The sequence below is a fragment of the Pinus tabuliformis genome, chromosome 5_1 (assembly GCF_031772625.1).
Source record: "Pinus tabuliformis cultivar Carrire ecotype Pingquan chromosome 5_1, CPIR1, whole genome shotgun sequence".
Classification (NCBI taxonomy): Eukaryota; Viridiplantae; Streptophyta; class Pinopsida; order Pinales; family Pinaceae; genus Pinus; species Pinus tabuliformis.
This window is the reverse complement of record NC_142305.1, coordinates 161567026-161585602: the sequence shown is the minus strand read 5'-3', so window position 1 is coordinate 161585602 and position 18577 is coordinate 161567026. Positions and strand designations below refer to the sequence as shown.

At 32.6% G+C, this 18577-nt stretch overlaps 1 protein-coding gene across 1 annotated transcript in view; it reads right to left on the bottom strand.

The window, feature by feature from the left end:
• The window catches only part of LOC149163925 (aspartic proteinase-like protein 1), a 40862-nt gene extending 36284 nt beyond the window's left edge, over positions 1 to 4578 (bottom strand). Inside the window, exon 1 of the mRNA XM_089431894.1 lies at positions 4101 to 4578. Coding sequence (XP_089288020.1) covers positions 4101 to 4423 — 323 coding nt within the window. The 5' untranslated portion in view covers positions 4424 to 4578. The remainder of the gene's footprint in view (positions 1 to 4100) is intronic.
• Positions 4579 to 18577: the final 13999 nt, after the last annotated feature.

Below are 18577 nucleotides of genomic sequence, written 5' to 3'. Positions count from 1 at the left end.
TATACAACGCAATGTCGAGACAGATATCTATACTTTACCTACCGTTCATCAAAATTTGTTGCAACAATGACTCCTTCAACTAGGTCTCAATCCAAATCTCCTTAGTTTGGTTGGTATTACACTAGGCAGGCTTCCTCCATTTTAATATTCCTTATGTGCACTTGGCCATATCTTACCAACCAAAGGGAAGATGAATACAATCATTCACACAGATATCTACAGGCAATATGTACAAGCCAATTAGATAAACCTTTGAGGTGTGTTACATCTAAATATGGCCTTCTATGTTTTCACTTCATGGTAATGAGAGAGGACTCATTGTCCATCCCCATTACATGTTTAGCCATTAGATGTGTGCCCTCCAAATTCCCTTAGGATGGTTCAAAGTTTAATCTCATCAACTACGAATTGAGACAAACCACCAGATAGATCGTTTAGACAAAATCCACCAACTATGTCATCTCCAAGAGATTGGGTAAAAGGAGCACTTCATCTTTTGTTGCCCCATTTATAATGAGATCCACGAGAGATTTCTTTGTTTAGAGAGATCCAAACCCTTTTCATTTTCTTCAAATACCCGAAAGAGAGATTTCTAGTGCTTTACATGCAAGAGGCCCTCAAGCTTCGTACCCTAACCCTCCAACCTCTTCCTAGGGCATATCCTATTCAGTAGATCACCTCCTCCTTTAAGATGTTCCCATCAGTTAGAAGCACTAAGATATAGGCTGATGACAGCATTACTTCTACCTCTAGATTAGTGCAGAGGAAAGGGATCATTATCCCTCCCCATAGGCCTTAGAGACATCATCAAACCAGATCCCTTACCAATACACAGATCAATTCACCTAAAATTGACAACGAGTTATAGTAGTCAAGTAGTAACATAGGAGACGATCCAGACTTTCCCTAGCTTTTCTTTAGGATATCATCCTATCTTGAGGTTTCTTCATTTGACCTCAGATGTTAGGAGAAGTAGATCTAATGGATCATAACCAGTCCCTAGATACTTTCCCTCTACACATCTCTCGTCCATTGCAATGGACCACACTTAGAGCCAAGGATTGTCTCATGTTTTTACATATAGACTTCATGTTTCAACTTTATTTCCTTGTTCTTTATATAGGAGACTTCTTAAAAATTTTGCTTTGTATTGACATGGTTATAATCAATAGTCCCATTGACCTTATTCTGTGGTTATTTGTTGGATATTGATTTAATTATCTTATCTTGTCATGATAATGACCCAAGTTCAAAGCTAAGCTTGTTCAATGTAGAATCTAAACTGATTCATCAAATAAGCACTCAAAAGTGCTTCAAAAACTCGGAAATATCGCCAAACATAAGAATAACTAGGCCAAAAAATCCCAAAAAAAAAACTCAAAAATAACTAGATGTTCAAGCGGCTTCACATCAAGCTTGAGAACTTAGTCATGTCTGAATTTGGTGAGTTAGCTAACTCAACACCAAACTCAATGGGTAAATTGACTCGCACTCAAAGAGTAAGATAACCTTGCTCAAAATCTAGTAGGCATCAAGCCTTAGAACTTGGTCATGTCTGAATTTGGTGAGTCAACTAACTCAACACCAAACTCAGTTGAGTAAACTGACACGCACTCAAAGAGTAAGATAACCTTGCTCAAGTCAAAGGATATTATAGCTCGAGTGGTTTTGTGAACAATTTGTTTCCCCAACTACAAGGGTTCAAGTCTCCAAAGACATGTTGTAACTGGCCCTATTGTGGCATTTATGAAATAGTTGCATCTGGTGTAATAGTGGAAGGAGATATTTTGAAGTTACCAATTCTCCAAAAATTCTTGTTCTGGTTTAACCAAAAAAGGAAAGATAACCTTGATCAAATCCCGATAGGCATGCACCTTGCAGTAATGTAATTGATTGTGCCCTTTCAAAGGGTTTGGTACTATACTACGCTAATGTGGATATGTTATTAATGAAGACCCCTATGCCAAGTGATCTCTGAAAAGGAGGCTAGAAGGAAGTCCTCAATACTAGAACAAATGTCATTGAATTGAAGCTTTACAAAATATTTAACCCACCAAAGGTCATTGTTGTTGTAAAGTTGATATGCTACGAAGTTTTGTACTCTCTGCAATCAAAAAGGAATCTAAAAAAAAGAGAATATATAGGAGAGCTAGTGCCAAGCTTATAAAAACATTTCATAAAGACTCAAACCACCAGGGGCTAGCTTTTCAACCTAGCATAGATTTGAAGATAAGCAAATATTATTCAATTTAAAAACAAGTGTAAAGCTCCAAACACAACAATACATTTTAGAAACATCAAAAATGATTAAATAATACATCAAAAATCACCATCTATTCCACAAACACCCCAACCACAAGTCCCTATTTAACCACTACCTAGTACCCACATTATCATACTATGAAACTATGTTCCCAAAAATATACCTACAACCAACTCACAATAACTAGCCAGATAACTTGGAATAACTTCAAAGTAAACTTGAGAAATGGGTCATGTTCAAATTACATAAGTCAACCAACTCAACACCAAACTCAATGGATTGACCGATTCGACACCACACTCAATATGTCAAACAACTCACACTTGGAGACAATGGTAAACATGCTCAAAACCCAACGGATGTGCACCTTGTAACAATATTTTTGATAGTGACCTTTCAAAGTGTGAGGTCATGTTAATGCAACAGCAATCCTTCTTCTACCTTTGTCACCCCATAAGCTAGCACATCAAGCAGGGAAAACTAGTTACCGAAATAAAATAGGACAATTTGAAAAGAAACAGCTCTTCTAAGCACTCCAAATAATCTCGTCACTACTATTATTTAATTAGGCATTAGTTCTTTGTTACTGTGGATGTGCTGTTGATGACAGTCCTAGTGTTAACATGATCGTTGCACATGAGGCCAGGTGCAACTCCTGGGAAATTAATGGATGTGCACCTTGTAATAATGTTTTCAATAGTGACCTTTCGAAGTGTGAGGTCATGTTAATGCAACAGCAATCCTTCTTTTACCTTTGTCACTCCATAAGATAGGACATCAAGCAGGGAAAGCTAATTACCGAAATAAAATAGGACATTTTGAAAAGAAACACCTCTTCTAAGCACTCCAAAGAAAATCGTCACTACCATTTCATTAAGCATTAGTTCTGTGCTACTGTGAATGTACTAACACAGTCACACTGTTAACATGATCTTTGCAGATGAGGCCAGGTGCAACTCCTGGGAAATTTAATGGGGCAGAGACCTCCGAACTGCAGCTTTGCAGAATAGCTACCCTTCCAAATGTCATTATTTTTTAAAAGTCGATATCCTGCAGAGTTCTTTAACTGTACCCTCTTCAATCAAAAGGAACTTACTTTTATTAAAAAAAATGAATATATAACAGAGCCACTGCCAAACTTATGAAGACATTTCTGAAAGATCCAAACCATTAAGACTTGGCATTTCCACTTGCCCTAGCTTTAAAGATTGGCAGAGATTCCTTGACTTAAAAATGGGTGTAAACTTGCAGACAGCAAGCTCCAAACTCAGCAATGCATTTCATTCATTTCAGAAACATCTAACAGGGTCATACTGTCACCAACACACGTCACAAATCATCGTCCACTGCTAACAGACCCCACCACAAGGTCCCAACTTTAACCACTATCATCCTACTGTCGAACTATATTTCCAAAAATGGAAATAGGAAGCGAAACGGGAAACAAAAAAAGCCAGCCCCCTACACCTGCATATATTATGCATATGAAACTAATTAGTAACGTAATAATGTAGTTTCAGTACAGGAAGAGGAAAGGGAACGGAAATAGAAACGAAAAAAACAGGGCCCCCTGTTCAGGTTTCTGGTAACAAAGGCCTGAAATATATCACTCATTTAACGTGCGCCAGTCAAATGGATATAAGCTGCATTCTGTGATTTTATTCTGCCTCACTTGAGAAATGGATGAGACCCTATAATCTAGCTTGAAATCCTAAGAAGATCTTCTCAACTCGTCTAAAAGCGAACGCTATATGATAACCACGTGTCAAAAGTATCAGGAACTTAAATAACAAATACAATGCAGGGGTTTCTAGAGTCGGAGATTCATAGAACTGACCATCCTAAGCTCTCGCCATACTGAACGGTCTCGCTGCCCTGCGAGAAATACAGGGACTGGTACTCAGCAAGAAGCTCCCTTCTCTGCAAGCTCCGCTTAATGTCATGGCTCCACAGCATCCCGTAGTACTCGACGCTCCCTCTCCTCGGCCAGTGCACAGGCTCGGCTCCCCCGTGCCTCTCTCTCCATATGACCCTAGCCTCATCCGAGAACCTGTGTATCATCTTGGAAGAAAGAGTTAAAGCCCCGCACGAGCGTGCCAAGATGGCAATGGCAGCGGCGACCAAGCACAGGCTCCATGGCCACTGGTTTCCCTTCATCATTGCTGTTACAAGGTGTTTTGAAAGCGGAAAAAATTGCAGTGTAGAGCATAAATTGATGATCAGGGTTTCCGTTCGTCGACTCGAGGGTTTGAAGAAAATGGCAGTGGAGGTTTCAAATACGAAGCACCGCCCACCTCGAAATCACTATATCCAGTGACGCGGCACGCGGTCGGACGTGGCAGTTGCTTTTGAGAAATTCGATATTGAATAATATGAGGCCGTGTTTTTTGCGTGTACCGGAGGTCTGCTAACGTCCCCGTAACTTTAGGTGGTATGCCGTTACGTCAATCTGCTCCAACTGCCCACCTTTTCCTTCGGCTTTATTTCTCCGCTTTCCGATGGATTAGGACATCTTTGAAATGGGAATGTCGTTTTTTAATTTCAATATAGCATCATGTTTTCGTGTATACTCACTGTCATATATTTTTATTTTATGATTTACATAATTTTTTTTAATGGGTGGGGCTAGTTCGCTTTAGACGTATATATAGGTTTTTTTTTCTTTACATATACGTGCCAGAACTATACGTTACATAATATTTTTTAATGGGTGGGGCTAGTTTCCTTTAAACGTATTGGGATTCACATTGCAACAAATATGCTGCAGGCACAGCGGTACATATCAAGTTGGGATCAAATACACTGCAGCGCACAGCACCACAGGACTCGAACACTGCCGTGGAGCATGCAAACCAACTGCCCCGACCGCCACATCATGCACTCATATTGTCACAACATTGGAATAGTTAGTTTATATGTTAAATTGAAAAATAATTTGCGCTCAAAGAAAATGTTCCAGATGGAAAAATAATTTGCACTTGTATCATTTTTATAAAAAAATTATTTTTCATTTCTCTTTTTTCCCTCAAGTTGTGATTATATTAAAATAATCTACATGTTAAATGGAAAAATAATTTGTGCAAAAATAATTTGCAAAAAAATGCTCTAAATAAAAGAATAATTTGTACTAAAAGAAAATGCTCTAAATAAAGGAATAATTTGTACTTAAAAATATGCTCTTATCAAAGTTATATAAATTCTATGAAAAACTATTTTTTAATCTATTTTTTTTTATTTTATTTCTAATTTTCAATGAAAAATGAAAATTTCATATTCATTATCTTTTAAGATAAATATGAAAGCATCATCATACTTGGTCATAAATCCTTTTAAAAAAAAAATACCATCTCACTTTTACCTTCACCAACTTAATTTTGAAATTTCTATATCTCTAATAAAATTTCTCTTTTCTTTATTTTATAAAATGAAAACATTAAAGATATTTATTTTACTATTTATAGTTGCAGCCTTTAGATTCTTGAACCCAAAACTTGCAAATGTCTAATGGAGTCTTACTCCCATTATTTGAAATAACATGAAAAGTGTAGCCATTCACCTATCACAACTAATGGAAGGAGTGATTTTTACCTCCTTAGAGGTGATAAGATTTGTTTATATGATGAGAGTAGTGGAGCAATATGCTTATGGGTTTATTAGGTGATATGTTTCCATTTATGCTGTCACTCAAGCACAAGTTAAGTCTACACAAGATGACTTTGTGTTCTTCATTTTTATCATATGAATGAAATTAAGATTTGTAAACACTACACCACCTAATAGTTGTTAATTCAAACAACAATTCTAGTTCATTCGCAATTTCCTTACACTTGCACCCAAAGTTTGCTTAGATGCTTACCCATAAAATATAATATTTCTATATTTTTACTTTGAAACACCTTTTTTCTTTTTTTTATATAATAATAGCAAATGTGTATTATTTATTACCCTAAATCCATCTTAATCTTCAATCTATTAAGCATCAAGAAACATAAACAAAAAAATTTGCACAATTCTCTCATTACTTAAAATGTTAAAAGTTGAAAGGAATCTATACTAATTTATTTTAATTTTATATATATATAACGCATATTTTCCTATTATATATCAACATCATTCTTTTCACTTTAGTTTATTAGTGTTATACATAAACAAATTGGCATTAAAACATCAATGCAACCTAATTTGAAAGTCTAAATTATTTCTCCAAATGAAATAAGAAAAATTGCAAACATATACATGTTTTTAGTATTGACATGCACTGGTTCACTCCATATCACAGCATAGCTTACATTTAATTAACAAATTATTACTTTGTTAAACAAAACCACATCCAAGATTAATACATTTACAAATTTGAGGACATGTCCCCTAATCATAATCCTTGATTAAAGATCAAACATCTCCATTTCTATTTATTTTCCTTGTACTTGGGTAGACTTCAATCCAACCAACAATTACTAAAGTATGTATCACTACCAATTTTATTTGATCTCTTTAGTAAAGATAATTAAATTAAATATTTTTCTTTATTGTAGTTCTAAGTGTAGATAGCCTTATGTGTTTTTGAATGAATGAAAAACAAGTTACATCTTGAAATATCCACATGGTAGTATTTTTTGTTTTATTTTTTTAAAATGTAAGTAGGTTGAGACTAGGTCAGGGTCTATCTATTAGATGGATAGAAAATTGATTTATCCACTTGTAGGATGCTATCACAAAGATTGTGTGAAGTTTAGTCAAACTTGGATGACCCTTGGGATAACCATCATGGTTTCGTGTATACTCATTGTGATTAAAATCTCTCTTTTTTTATTCCCTACTTTTATTTTATAATTTATAATTTTAATTATTAAGTTATAATAATATTGGACTAGTTTACATGTTAGATGAAAAAATAATTTGTACAAAAGGAAGATGCTCTAGATGGAAAAATAATTTCCCTTAAAAGATGATGCTCTTATTAAAATTGTATATTGTTTATGAAAAAAAATAAATCTATTTATCTTCATTTTCTTGTTTTTTCCTTTTTTCAATGAAAAATAAAGTTATGATTATATTGGAATAGTTTATATGTTAGTTGGAAGAATAATTTGCATGAAAGGAAGATGCTCTAGATGGAAGAATAATTTGCACTAAAAGAAAATGCTCTTATTAAAATTATATAAATTTTATGAAAAAACTATTTTTATATTTAATTATTTTTGTTTTCTCAATTTTCAATGAAAAATGAAAGTTTCATATTCATTATCTTTTAAGATAGATATGTAAGCATCATCACATTTGATCATAAATCCTTTTAAATAAAAAAATTATCATCCCACTTTCACCTTCACCAACTTAATTTTGAAATGTCTATACCCATGAATAAAAATCTCTTTTTATTCTTTTACTTTATTTTATAATATGAAAATACTAATGATATTTATTTTACTATTCATAGTTGCAGCCTTTAGAGTCTCGAACCCAAAACTTGTCGATGTTTAGTGGAGTCTTACTACCATTATTTTCAATAACATGGAAAGTGTAGCCGTTCATTGATCACATTTGATAATTGAAGGAATGAATTTTTACCTCCGTAGAGTTGATAAGATTTGCTTGTGTGATGAGAATAGTGGAGGAAGATGCTTATGGGTTTAATGGGTGATATGTTCCATTTATGGTGTCACTTGGACACATGTTGAGTCTGCAACAAGATGATTTTATGTTCTTCATGTGTATCATATGAATGAAATTAAGATTTGTAAACACTACACCACTTAACACATGAATGCAATTAAGATTTGTAAACACTACACCACTTAATAGTTGTTAATTCGAAAAACAATTCTAGCTCTATCATTGTTAATTGCTTACACTTACACCCAAAGTTTACTTAGATGTTACTTATAAAATACAACATTTCTATATTTTCACCTTGGAACACTTTTTTTATAATAAAAGCAAATTTGTATTATTTATTATCATAAATTCATCTTAATCCTCAATCTATTAAGCATCAAGAGACATAAACAAAATTTTTTACATAATCCTCTTATTACTTTAAAAGTTCAAAGTTGAAAGGGATATATGTTAATTTATTTTTATTTATTTTTATTATGTAAGACATATTTTCAAATTATATATCAACGTCCTTTTTTTCACTTTAGTTTATTAATGTTATACATAAACAACATTACAACACAAATACCACCTAATTTGTAAAGTCTACATTACTTCTCCACATGCAATATGAAAATTTACAAACATATACATGTTTTTCAATGTTGACATGTGTTGGTTCACTTCATGTCACAACTTCGCTTACATTTAATTAACAAATAATTACTTTGTTAAACAAAATTATGTATGATATTGAAACATTTACAAATTTGAGGACATGTTCCATAATCACAATCCTTGATTAAAGATCTCCATTTCTATTTATTTTCCTTGTACTTGGATAGACTTCAATACAACCAAGAATTAGGTTATTCACTACTAAAGTATGTATCACTACAAATTTTCTTTTATCCATTTAGTAAAGATAATTAAATTATATTTTTTTGTTGTAGTTCTCGGTGTAGATAGCCTTAATTAAATTAAAAAAAAATTATTGTAGTGCTCGGTGTAAATAGCTTGTGTTTTTGAATGAATGAAAAACAAGTTACCTCTTGAAATATCAACCTTTTTTTCCTTTTTTTATGTAAGTAGGTTGAGACTAGGTTGGAGCTAGCCTATCTATTGGATGGAGGGAAAATTGATTTATCCACTGGTGGGATGATATCACCAGGATTCTGTGAAGCCTGGTCAAGCTGGATGCCCATTGGGATGGTTTAATTCCCACAAAAGTGGGTTCCATCCTCAACCCCTCCTCATCAAGTTTGAACCTGAAACCTGGTGGGAACGAAACCCCACTCAAACCAACTAATCTACACCTCGTAGGTGCAGTAGTATTAATTATGAAAAGACATCGTACGAAATCCTTTGAAGCCATATTTAACTCTACTCAATAATAGTCCCTCTTCAAATCTATCCACCAAGAAGGTGCCTTGATTTTTCCCTTTTTGAAGCTTGTAAAAACGTAACCTTCAAGGATGATGCCAACAAATGTCCATGTTTATGTGTGTGTCTTACACACACGCAGACACACTATATTATATATACCTCACAATGAATCGGTAACTCGTTGGAGTAATTTGTGTGAGACTCAAGATCAAAGCTATCAATAGTCACTATAAAACCAAGAGTATATCCAATAGCTTGTAAGTCAAATATACCAATAATTTATGACTTAGCAAGAGTCGAGACAACATGAGGGTGGGAGAGCCTACTCCTTGAGCCTTATCACAGAAAGCCAAAAATATCCCCTTATAAAATTTAAAATTGGTTGAAAAAAACAATATCCTATTATACCAACCACTTAATACACAAAAACTATATTTATTTTAATCTCATGTCATATAATTTTTAAAAATATTTATAATATTTTATTATACAACTTATTATATCCGTGGGCACTCTTAAAGTCTTTAATGTTTTTAAAAGTCTAATTACCTTGATTTATGTGCATAGACATGTGAATTGTATTTTTTTTAAATCTCCATTTTATATTTATTAAATTATAATAATAAATGATATTTATAATAGTAATTAATGAAAGCATCTTTTCAAAATATAAAATTAAAACTATGTGACGTTTCAGCTATTTTTGTTGACTGAAGACATGAAGATTATAAATATTCGAATATTTGTAGTTTTAAAAAATTGATTAAAAAAATGTTAATACCGTATTTGGTCCACGTTACAAGTTCCAGAATAATCCTTTTACACTTTCACACTTTGGCCCAGCTAAATATGAATTAACCACTCACCTTTTTCCCATTAACTTTTTATGTAACTAATTTTTTGAATGTGTAGATAACTAATTTTTTTGAATGTGTAGATGATAATAAAATATGGAGTTGTTTTAGTGTGATTTTTTGGAAAGTTTTACGGTGGGTTTTTCTGTTTAAATTTATCTAAAATCTGGTAGGAATTTATTGAAATTACAAGTTTGATAGGCAATCATGTGCAATCAAAGTACCCTAGGGGTTTTCCAGGGTGCTGAATCACTCAAAAAAACTAGTTTAAATAACACAAATCAAAGTTTCACCTCAAATTTTTCCACAAGATTCCGGCACCAGAAAATCCACAAAGTCACACTAAAGCAACTCCATAAAATATCAATATTAAAATTTTACAATTATAAAAAAATAATATTCTAAAATTTTCTTTACATGTTACGGAAAAAACTCATAAAAACATTCCATATGTGAGAAACTAGTCAAACATATTAGATTTTATTTACTTTTATTCAATATAAATTGAATTGTTGATTTTATAAATTTTTATTCAATATAAATAGAATCATGTTTATAAGGTTTTAAATAAATGATGATCGGATATTTTGTTAAGGTATTGTTTAATATGAAATTACATGTTCAATTTTTGGCGCAATCAAAATAATATTTAAATATATTGAAAATATAATCTTACCAAACTTACAAAAAATACACATATATAAATAAAATTCTAATCACCAATTTATTCATACAAAAAATAATCATTTCGCATCTTTTTAAATTTTCAAAATTACATTTTTTCCACACTTTTTTTTCTCTCCCTACCAAACTTAGGACAAGCAAGATATCAAAAGTCCAAGTTGAAGACTCAAATGTCTTAGGAATGAGCTAAAGTGTTCGTTTTTCTCTAATTTATTAAACAAAATTTAAAATCACTAAGCTATCAAAGGTCCAACTTATGGACCAGCAATGAGTAAGTAAAAAGATCTTTGACAACGTTGGCTTAAAAACACCTCCAAAATTCAACCACATCATTGTCATGCTGCGCGCCGTGGTTGACATTCCATCCATAATCACAAAATAATAATAATGTTTTTTTGTTTGATGTAGATTGTCCCTTTGAAATATTAAATCTACCTAACCTTAATCATTAGGTATATAGGTTTTATCTTGGTTAGCTGAAATATTTTGGTTGAATCCTATGCATATGTCACCTCGAGAAGAGATTTCTTACCTCTATTTGGGACACAGTGAGTGCATCTTATAAAATACATGACATTGAGGAGTGCATTGTAAATAAAATAAATTAGTTGTAACGAATTTTCACCATTTATTAAAATATATATTTTTATATTGATTTTATAGTTGTATTTGTATGATATTTTTTGAATGGTGAATATTTATATATAATTTTTCTTAATTAAGTTGAATTTAGATTAAAGTTAGTTAGATTATTGGATGGAAGAATGATTGATTGATAATGGGATGTTATTATGAAGATTGTGCAAAGCTCGATCAAGTTTAGACGCTTTTTGGGATAGTTTAATTTCCCAAAATAGTTTTCATCCTCAACTCCTCCCCATGAGGTTTGAATCGAGACCTGATGGGGACTAAACCCCACTTAAACCAAGTGGTATACACCTCATGGATATTTAAGTTGTTTTATATGTTATGCTAGCCAACCTAAAGCCATCGTAACTTTGGATCTACCAAGTGTTGAGAGGGATCAAATCTCTTGAGATGCAAACCTCTTTTAGAGTGAAAAGAGATTTGATCCCTCTCGGCGCTTGGTAGATCCATAGTTAAGATGGATCTATGTTGATTTAATTATTAATTGTAATTAATTGTAATTATAATTTTTTTTCCAAAGGAAAAATCATAATTGTATTCAACCTAAGAACAAGGAACAAAATTACATTTTGCAAATATTGATAGTCATGCCAACCAATGGTTGGTGCACAAATAAGAGAAACAACCTATATAAATGTTTGGGACTACATGTGAAAAAAAGCACTTAACTAAAAAATATGGTGATGGAGAGCTTGGAAAACCCTTACAGTGGCTAGAGTTTCACCTAGTCGGTCGATCAATGTCCAGATCGAGTGGTTTTCTGCAGATTTCTGCAGCTTCTAGAAAAATGGTGAAACTTGGTGACTATGTGATGAAGTCGATCCCTATTGTTGGTATGTCGACTAGAAAGGTAGGTTCATCTTCTGCCTCTTATAGCTCCATTTTGAAGTTAGGCTCTACCCTCCCAATAGTTCAAGAAATTTCTTCTCTTGATATGGATCTGGACAAGGAAGCGCACACCAACGAAATTTTTTTTTCTCAAAGCAAGGATTGGTTTGCCAGTTCAATGGTTTTTGGTCGCAGTTGATAGATCTGGATAAATGGATATCTGAATCTTAGAAGCCCCATATATCAGATAACTTGAATATTTACCCAATGGCTTGAGGCTTTTTTTGTTGTTGTCTTTAACAACATCAAGGATAAGAAGCTTATTTGCAAATATGGTTTGTGGTTTTGGGTAGTGTTGGTTTATTCATGTAGCCATGGCCTCCCACTTTTGATCTAGTAACAACTTCAATCTTCACGACTCTAGTTTAGGTAAAGCTTTTGAATCCCCCATTGCATTTGTGGAACATTCAAACGTTAACATCCATTGGGAACACTCTTGGAAAATTTTGTTGTCATTATCCGAATACTTAGCATCATTATAAAACAACTTATACTCACATTTGTGTGGAGATGGACTTCAGTACAGGCTTTCTTACTGAAATAAATTTGAAGGCCCCAAACTATGTTTGGGTTCAAAAGTTAGATTGCGAAAATGTTGCTTTCAGGTGGAGAGCATGTTATGAAACATGGCACATGTTTAAAAACTACCACAAGCGGCAAGGCAATAAAGATCGAAGAAAATACTGGAGGTCAAATTGATGGGGAGGCGTAAACACGGTGCGAAGGGTGATCACTACACAATATATAAGGAGGAAGAGCATCATAAATTGAAAGGCCCAGAAAATAAATCTGAAGAAGGCACTGTCAAAGCAAACATAATGGGGATCATTAGTCAGGGGAAGCAAGAATCAGAAAATATATTTGAATTCGTTGCTGCCAAAGAAGATGCACCATAGATGAAACAGGGGGAAATACAAGAGGATCCTCTAAACTCAGGAAAAGTGAAAGAATGTCTAAATCATATGGAAAATGGAGAACCAAAAGAAAAAATAGGAAGAAAGTTGGAGAGACGACCTCTTGGGAAGACTTGGCAAATGAAGAAGATCTTAAGAACTAGAACCAGAATGTTCAACCAAAATCATCGTAAAACACCAAATGGATGCAAATCGGGAAGAAAGGGAAAAATGTCTCACCAAGAAAAGCTAGAAGTCAGAACAAAATAAAATAAAAATAAAAATAATGATTAATTTATGTATTGTCGATACATAGATTTTTTAGGAGTTTTTTGGCGAGTGTATACATATAATAGTGTGCTCTAGGGGAGGGAAGATAAGAATATTTGTTTGGAAATCTTGGACAATAGAAGATGTAGATGAAGAAATTGATGTAACCGGTTATGGCCTGCAAACCAAATATCTTATAATATAAATCCCCATAGTCGTTCCTTAAAAAAAATACTTAACTACCCTTACTACCTTTCTTTTTCCAACTTTCACCAAACTCCTTGGTTGGGAGCGACAGTTACAATTGCCAGATGATTGTTATCCACCTTCAAGGGGACTTTTTTATCTGATCCTGAGCTTTCAGATACATGTGATCTTTTTATGCTTCCTAGCTCCATTTCAATTTTTGTTTCCTCTTTATTTTGGACTATAATCTTTGCTTTTTAAATACTCTTCTAGCTTTGGACCATTGTTCCTGACTGCTTCCCCCCAACCCCCCGTCAATTGATGTGCCTTGTTGTTTTTGAATCTTCACATTTATATGATTCTCCATGGTTTCATTGTCCTCTTCTTCTAAGGGGTGCCACTCTGAAGCCTGCCATCCCTTTGGTTTTTGAGGTTGTTTATTTTTTCTTTTTGGAGCTTTCTTTGGTTGTGGACATGTGTTTTATAAATTTCATGTTTGAAAACAAATACGACACATGGATGTCGTGTTCTAAAAATGTAATGGTTGGGTCCAATGAAAACTGTTGTGAATTAGGTGAATGTGATGAGTAAACCTTTGCTAAGATCTACCTCTGCACAGACTTTGGCAAAGGTGAAAATTCCTTTTTCAAGTTTTTCCATATCCATCTTTATGAACATTCCCAATGTATTTCCAATTCCCTCTAATACTTGGTGGTGTCAAAAAGGAAGAGGGAGATTATGTAATCTCACCCACAATAAGATTTTGAAGATCACCATTGTATTGGCATCGAATTAGCGTTGAAGCCCGAAAACCATGGAGCTATAAAAAGACCTGTTATGCCCCAAAACCACGACCCCTAATTTAAAGAAAATTCCATGTCCTTTTGTGTATCAAATTGTAAAATTAAAAATCCCTTTGAGCATAAGTGAATAAGGCAGTTGGGAGTCCCGATGGAGAATACCCACTGATGTAGATCCTCTAATTTTTGCTAGAACCCATTGATTCTACAAATAACAACTCGAGATTGGAGGGCATTAAATAGATTTTTAACCTCTGGTAGATTGACTTCTATAGTTTGAGCATGTTCTATCTGTTCAATAATATAAGGGCCCGAGATATTTTAGATTTTCACAGATGAACTATGTATCTTCCCTTTTCCTACATCCTAGGAAGAGCCAGATCCATTCAGAAGTTTTGATAGAACCTCCTCCTTATATGATGTTGATCCACTAGGGTTTCTGAAACTTGGCGCTCCATCTCACAGCCTCAATTTTAAAATAATGGTGGAATCTCGAACAATGCCATATTCCTTCATTGTCATAAAGTCATGTAAATGTTTCCCTTCATATAACATATTTTGAGAGGGAGTTGTTATTCCAAGGGTTTTCTAAATTCTTTGTTTCATATCTCTAACCAAATATGCTCCCCTGGATTAGAGACTGATAGTTTTTCCTTTGAAATTCTTTCAAAATATCTGAAAAGATCCCTCTTCCCTCTTCGTTGTCCTTTTGATCAAATCTGAAGGACTATGGAGATTAATCCTCTTAGATTGATTCACGACCAGGGAATTTGGAGTAAAAGGCTCTAAACATCATGACTTCAGAAACCACGAATCCCCTGTTACCCTATCCACGCCCAAATTTGCGTGATAAATAAGATCGGTTGCCATGATTCCACGAGCCATACAAGCCCCTTGTAGAATGGAGGGTTCGTGGGTCTAATCTTAAATTTCAAACCAGCGTTCAAGTCCCTCATGAACCGCAAACATCTGACGATATCACATACTTGAAAGGGCATGTAGAATGAAGGGTCCGCAAATCTAATTTTAAAATTTAAAACAACATTTGAATTCCTCAAAAATCATAAGATCCTTATATGCTCAACTGGCCAAAATATAAGTGATGTATGGGCCAATCAATAGCAGCCTCGAGGTTGGTCATCGCAACCTTTCCGTAATCTCTGAGTTCACCCACCGCATCCTTGACAGAATTGTTGAACTTGGTCGCCGCACACTTGACAAAAACTTTGAACTTGACTGTTGCACCCATAATAAGATCTTTGAACACCGACCAACAAGGCCAACACCTATTGATTCCTGTCAATCTCAAGCTAAATGGACTACGACTAAATCTTAGAAACTATAGCCTTGGCAGCCATGAGTAAAAATCCTCACAAGGGTGTCCTTTCTACCATGGGAAAAAGCATTCTCGACTAACTTTTTTCATCCCAAAAAAAATTGAGATCTGAAGTTTCAGACCATGGCAACCCCATGAAACAAATCACTAATCCATAGGTCGCAGTGGCCGATGGAGAGAATCTATAGAAAACCCTAACCCTAGTGATCGTCGCAGACTCCATTCTCTTCTTATAATTATAATTATTAATTAATTCTTTTCTTTTCTTTTCTTTTTTTCCCGAGTCAAAATGTTAAACATGACATTATAACATCTCTACCATATTGGGTTGGAGAGCATTAATTTTATGTTTTTTATTTTACATTGGATCGACGGTAAGTCCATCTTCGAGTTTTTTTTTAGGTTTATTGACTTATTTCAACCTTTGCATATTGTATAACTTTCAAATGAAGTTGACAAAGTTTACATTGGATCAAGGGTAGGTCCATCTTCAAGTTTTTAATTTTATTTTATTTTAAACATAATTACCTATCAAACAAGAACTATAACCTCAAAACAAAAACTATAGCAAAATAAACCTAAAAAAACATGAAAAAACAAAAAGTGTTGATGTTGCATCACCACTTTTTTTTTTCTTTGGATAAATTTTCAATATTTTTAAAAATAACAGTAAAAACCAATTTTTTTGGTACAAAAAACACCTTGAAAACAAAAAGTGTTGACGCTGAAATAATGTTGTTGTTGTTTTTTTTTTTTTTTGGTAAATTTTCAAATTTTTTTAACAATGGCACTAAAGATAAAATATCATGACTCTAACAAACCTTAAAATTCCAACAATTTTCATGCATAACATTAAAGATAAAATATCATGTCTCTGAAAAGCCTTAAAATTGTAACAATTTCCAGCCATGACATTAAAGGTAAAATACTTATAATTGTTTTTAACCATAGCATTAAAGATAAAATATCATGACTATGAAAAAAGCTTAAAATTCTGACAATTTTTCAACCATGGAATTAAAACCAAATATCACGACTACAAAAAACTTTTAAGTTTTCAGTATATTTCAACCATGGCATTATGGAAAAATTATATGACTAAAAAAAAACTTTAAAAATGAACACCTGAATGAAAGAGTCATTATACCAAGAGTAATTTCTTTTTAAAATTCTAAAAATATAGCTATTTTAGAATCTTAGCCTAAGACAATTTGACATATTGCAACGAAAATTTAAAAATCAATCATCAAATTGAAACTCAGTGTAGGCAAACTCAAACTATTGCAATGAAATCTTAAATATCAACCATGAAATAAATACACCATGGAGGTAAACTTGATCAATTATGATGAAAACTTTAAAATCAATTATCAAATTGACACATAATGGGTCACGTTGCTAGTCAAGGATTGACACGGACCCTAAGGAAAATAAAATAAAATAAAACAAAATAATAAATAAATAAAGATGAAAAATATAAAATAAAACAAAAATTAAAAGATTGAAAAAAGTTAAAAGTAAATAAAAAACAAAAATAAAAAAAAATAAAAATTAATAACTAATAAATAAAAAACTATGTTAAAACATTAAAAAAATGACTCAAAAAAAATCAAACATTAAAAAATATATACAAAATATCTTTGGAGAAATCAATAAGTAATTTGTGATTATCGTTAAAAAAACTCATAAAAGATAAAGATTAAAAAAAAAAAAAAACAAAATAAAAAAAAAATATTTCATAAAAACATAGTTTAAGGGAACAAAAAAAAAACATACAAATAAATAAATAAAAGCAAATTGGTCCGCTTGGGGTAGCTCAATTGGCAATGGCCGTGGAAATGAAGTCTCACCGAACCAAAGCGTCAAGTTCAAATTTTGTGCTATCTCCTCGATCAGGGTGAGAAGTTGGACATGATGAAGATGTAGTCCTACCAAGTTTACAAAAAAAAAAAAAACAAATCAGATAATTAAATTTAAAAAATACGCATTAAAAACAAATAAAAATAAAAATAAAAAATTTATTTAAACCATAATAAAGATTTAGTTAAATAAAATATAAAAATATATTAAAAAAACCATTAAAATGAATTTAACAAAAAAATATTAAAAAAGATAAAATTAAATAAAAATTAAAAAACCACTTATAACAAATTAAAAAAAAAAAAAAAAAAAAAAAAAAAATCATTAAAATTAAAAATAAAATAAATAAATAAAAAATGGTTAAAATTTTAAATTTTAAAAAATAATTATAAAAATTCTAGTTTAATTAAAAAAAAAAGGTCATTAATTTTTTAAAAAAATTGGCAACCCTTGGACCCTGGCTAGTGGAGGGCCAACGGAGGGGCATCCATGCCCCCGCTCTAATGGCCCTCCAACCCCCAGCTATCAGAGCGATGATTCTTAGAATCACCCTCCGTTAACCGAGGGCCAAGCGCTGATTCCCATAATCAACCTCTATCAGCCAGAGGCCAAGGGTTGATTCCCATAATCAACCTCTATCAGCCAGAGCCAAGGGTTGATTCCCATAATCAACCTCTCCCAACTGAAAGCCAAGGGTCGCCATTTTTTTTAAAGTTATAATAAAAAAAAAAAAAACAAATCATGTTTTTATTCTATTTTTTTTTTTTTTTTTTTATATCATATATATATATATATTCCTTTTTAAATTATATGTTTTAATTTATTTTTAACATGTTTATTTTGTAATTTTTATTTACAATTTTATGTGAATAATTTTTTTTTTGGAAAAAAAAAAAAAAACTTCAAATGTT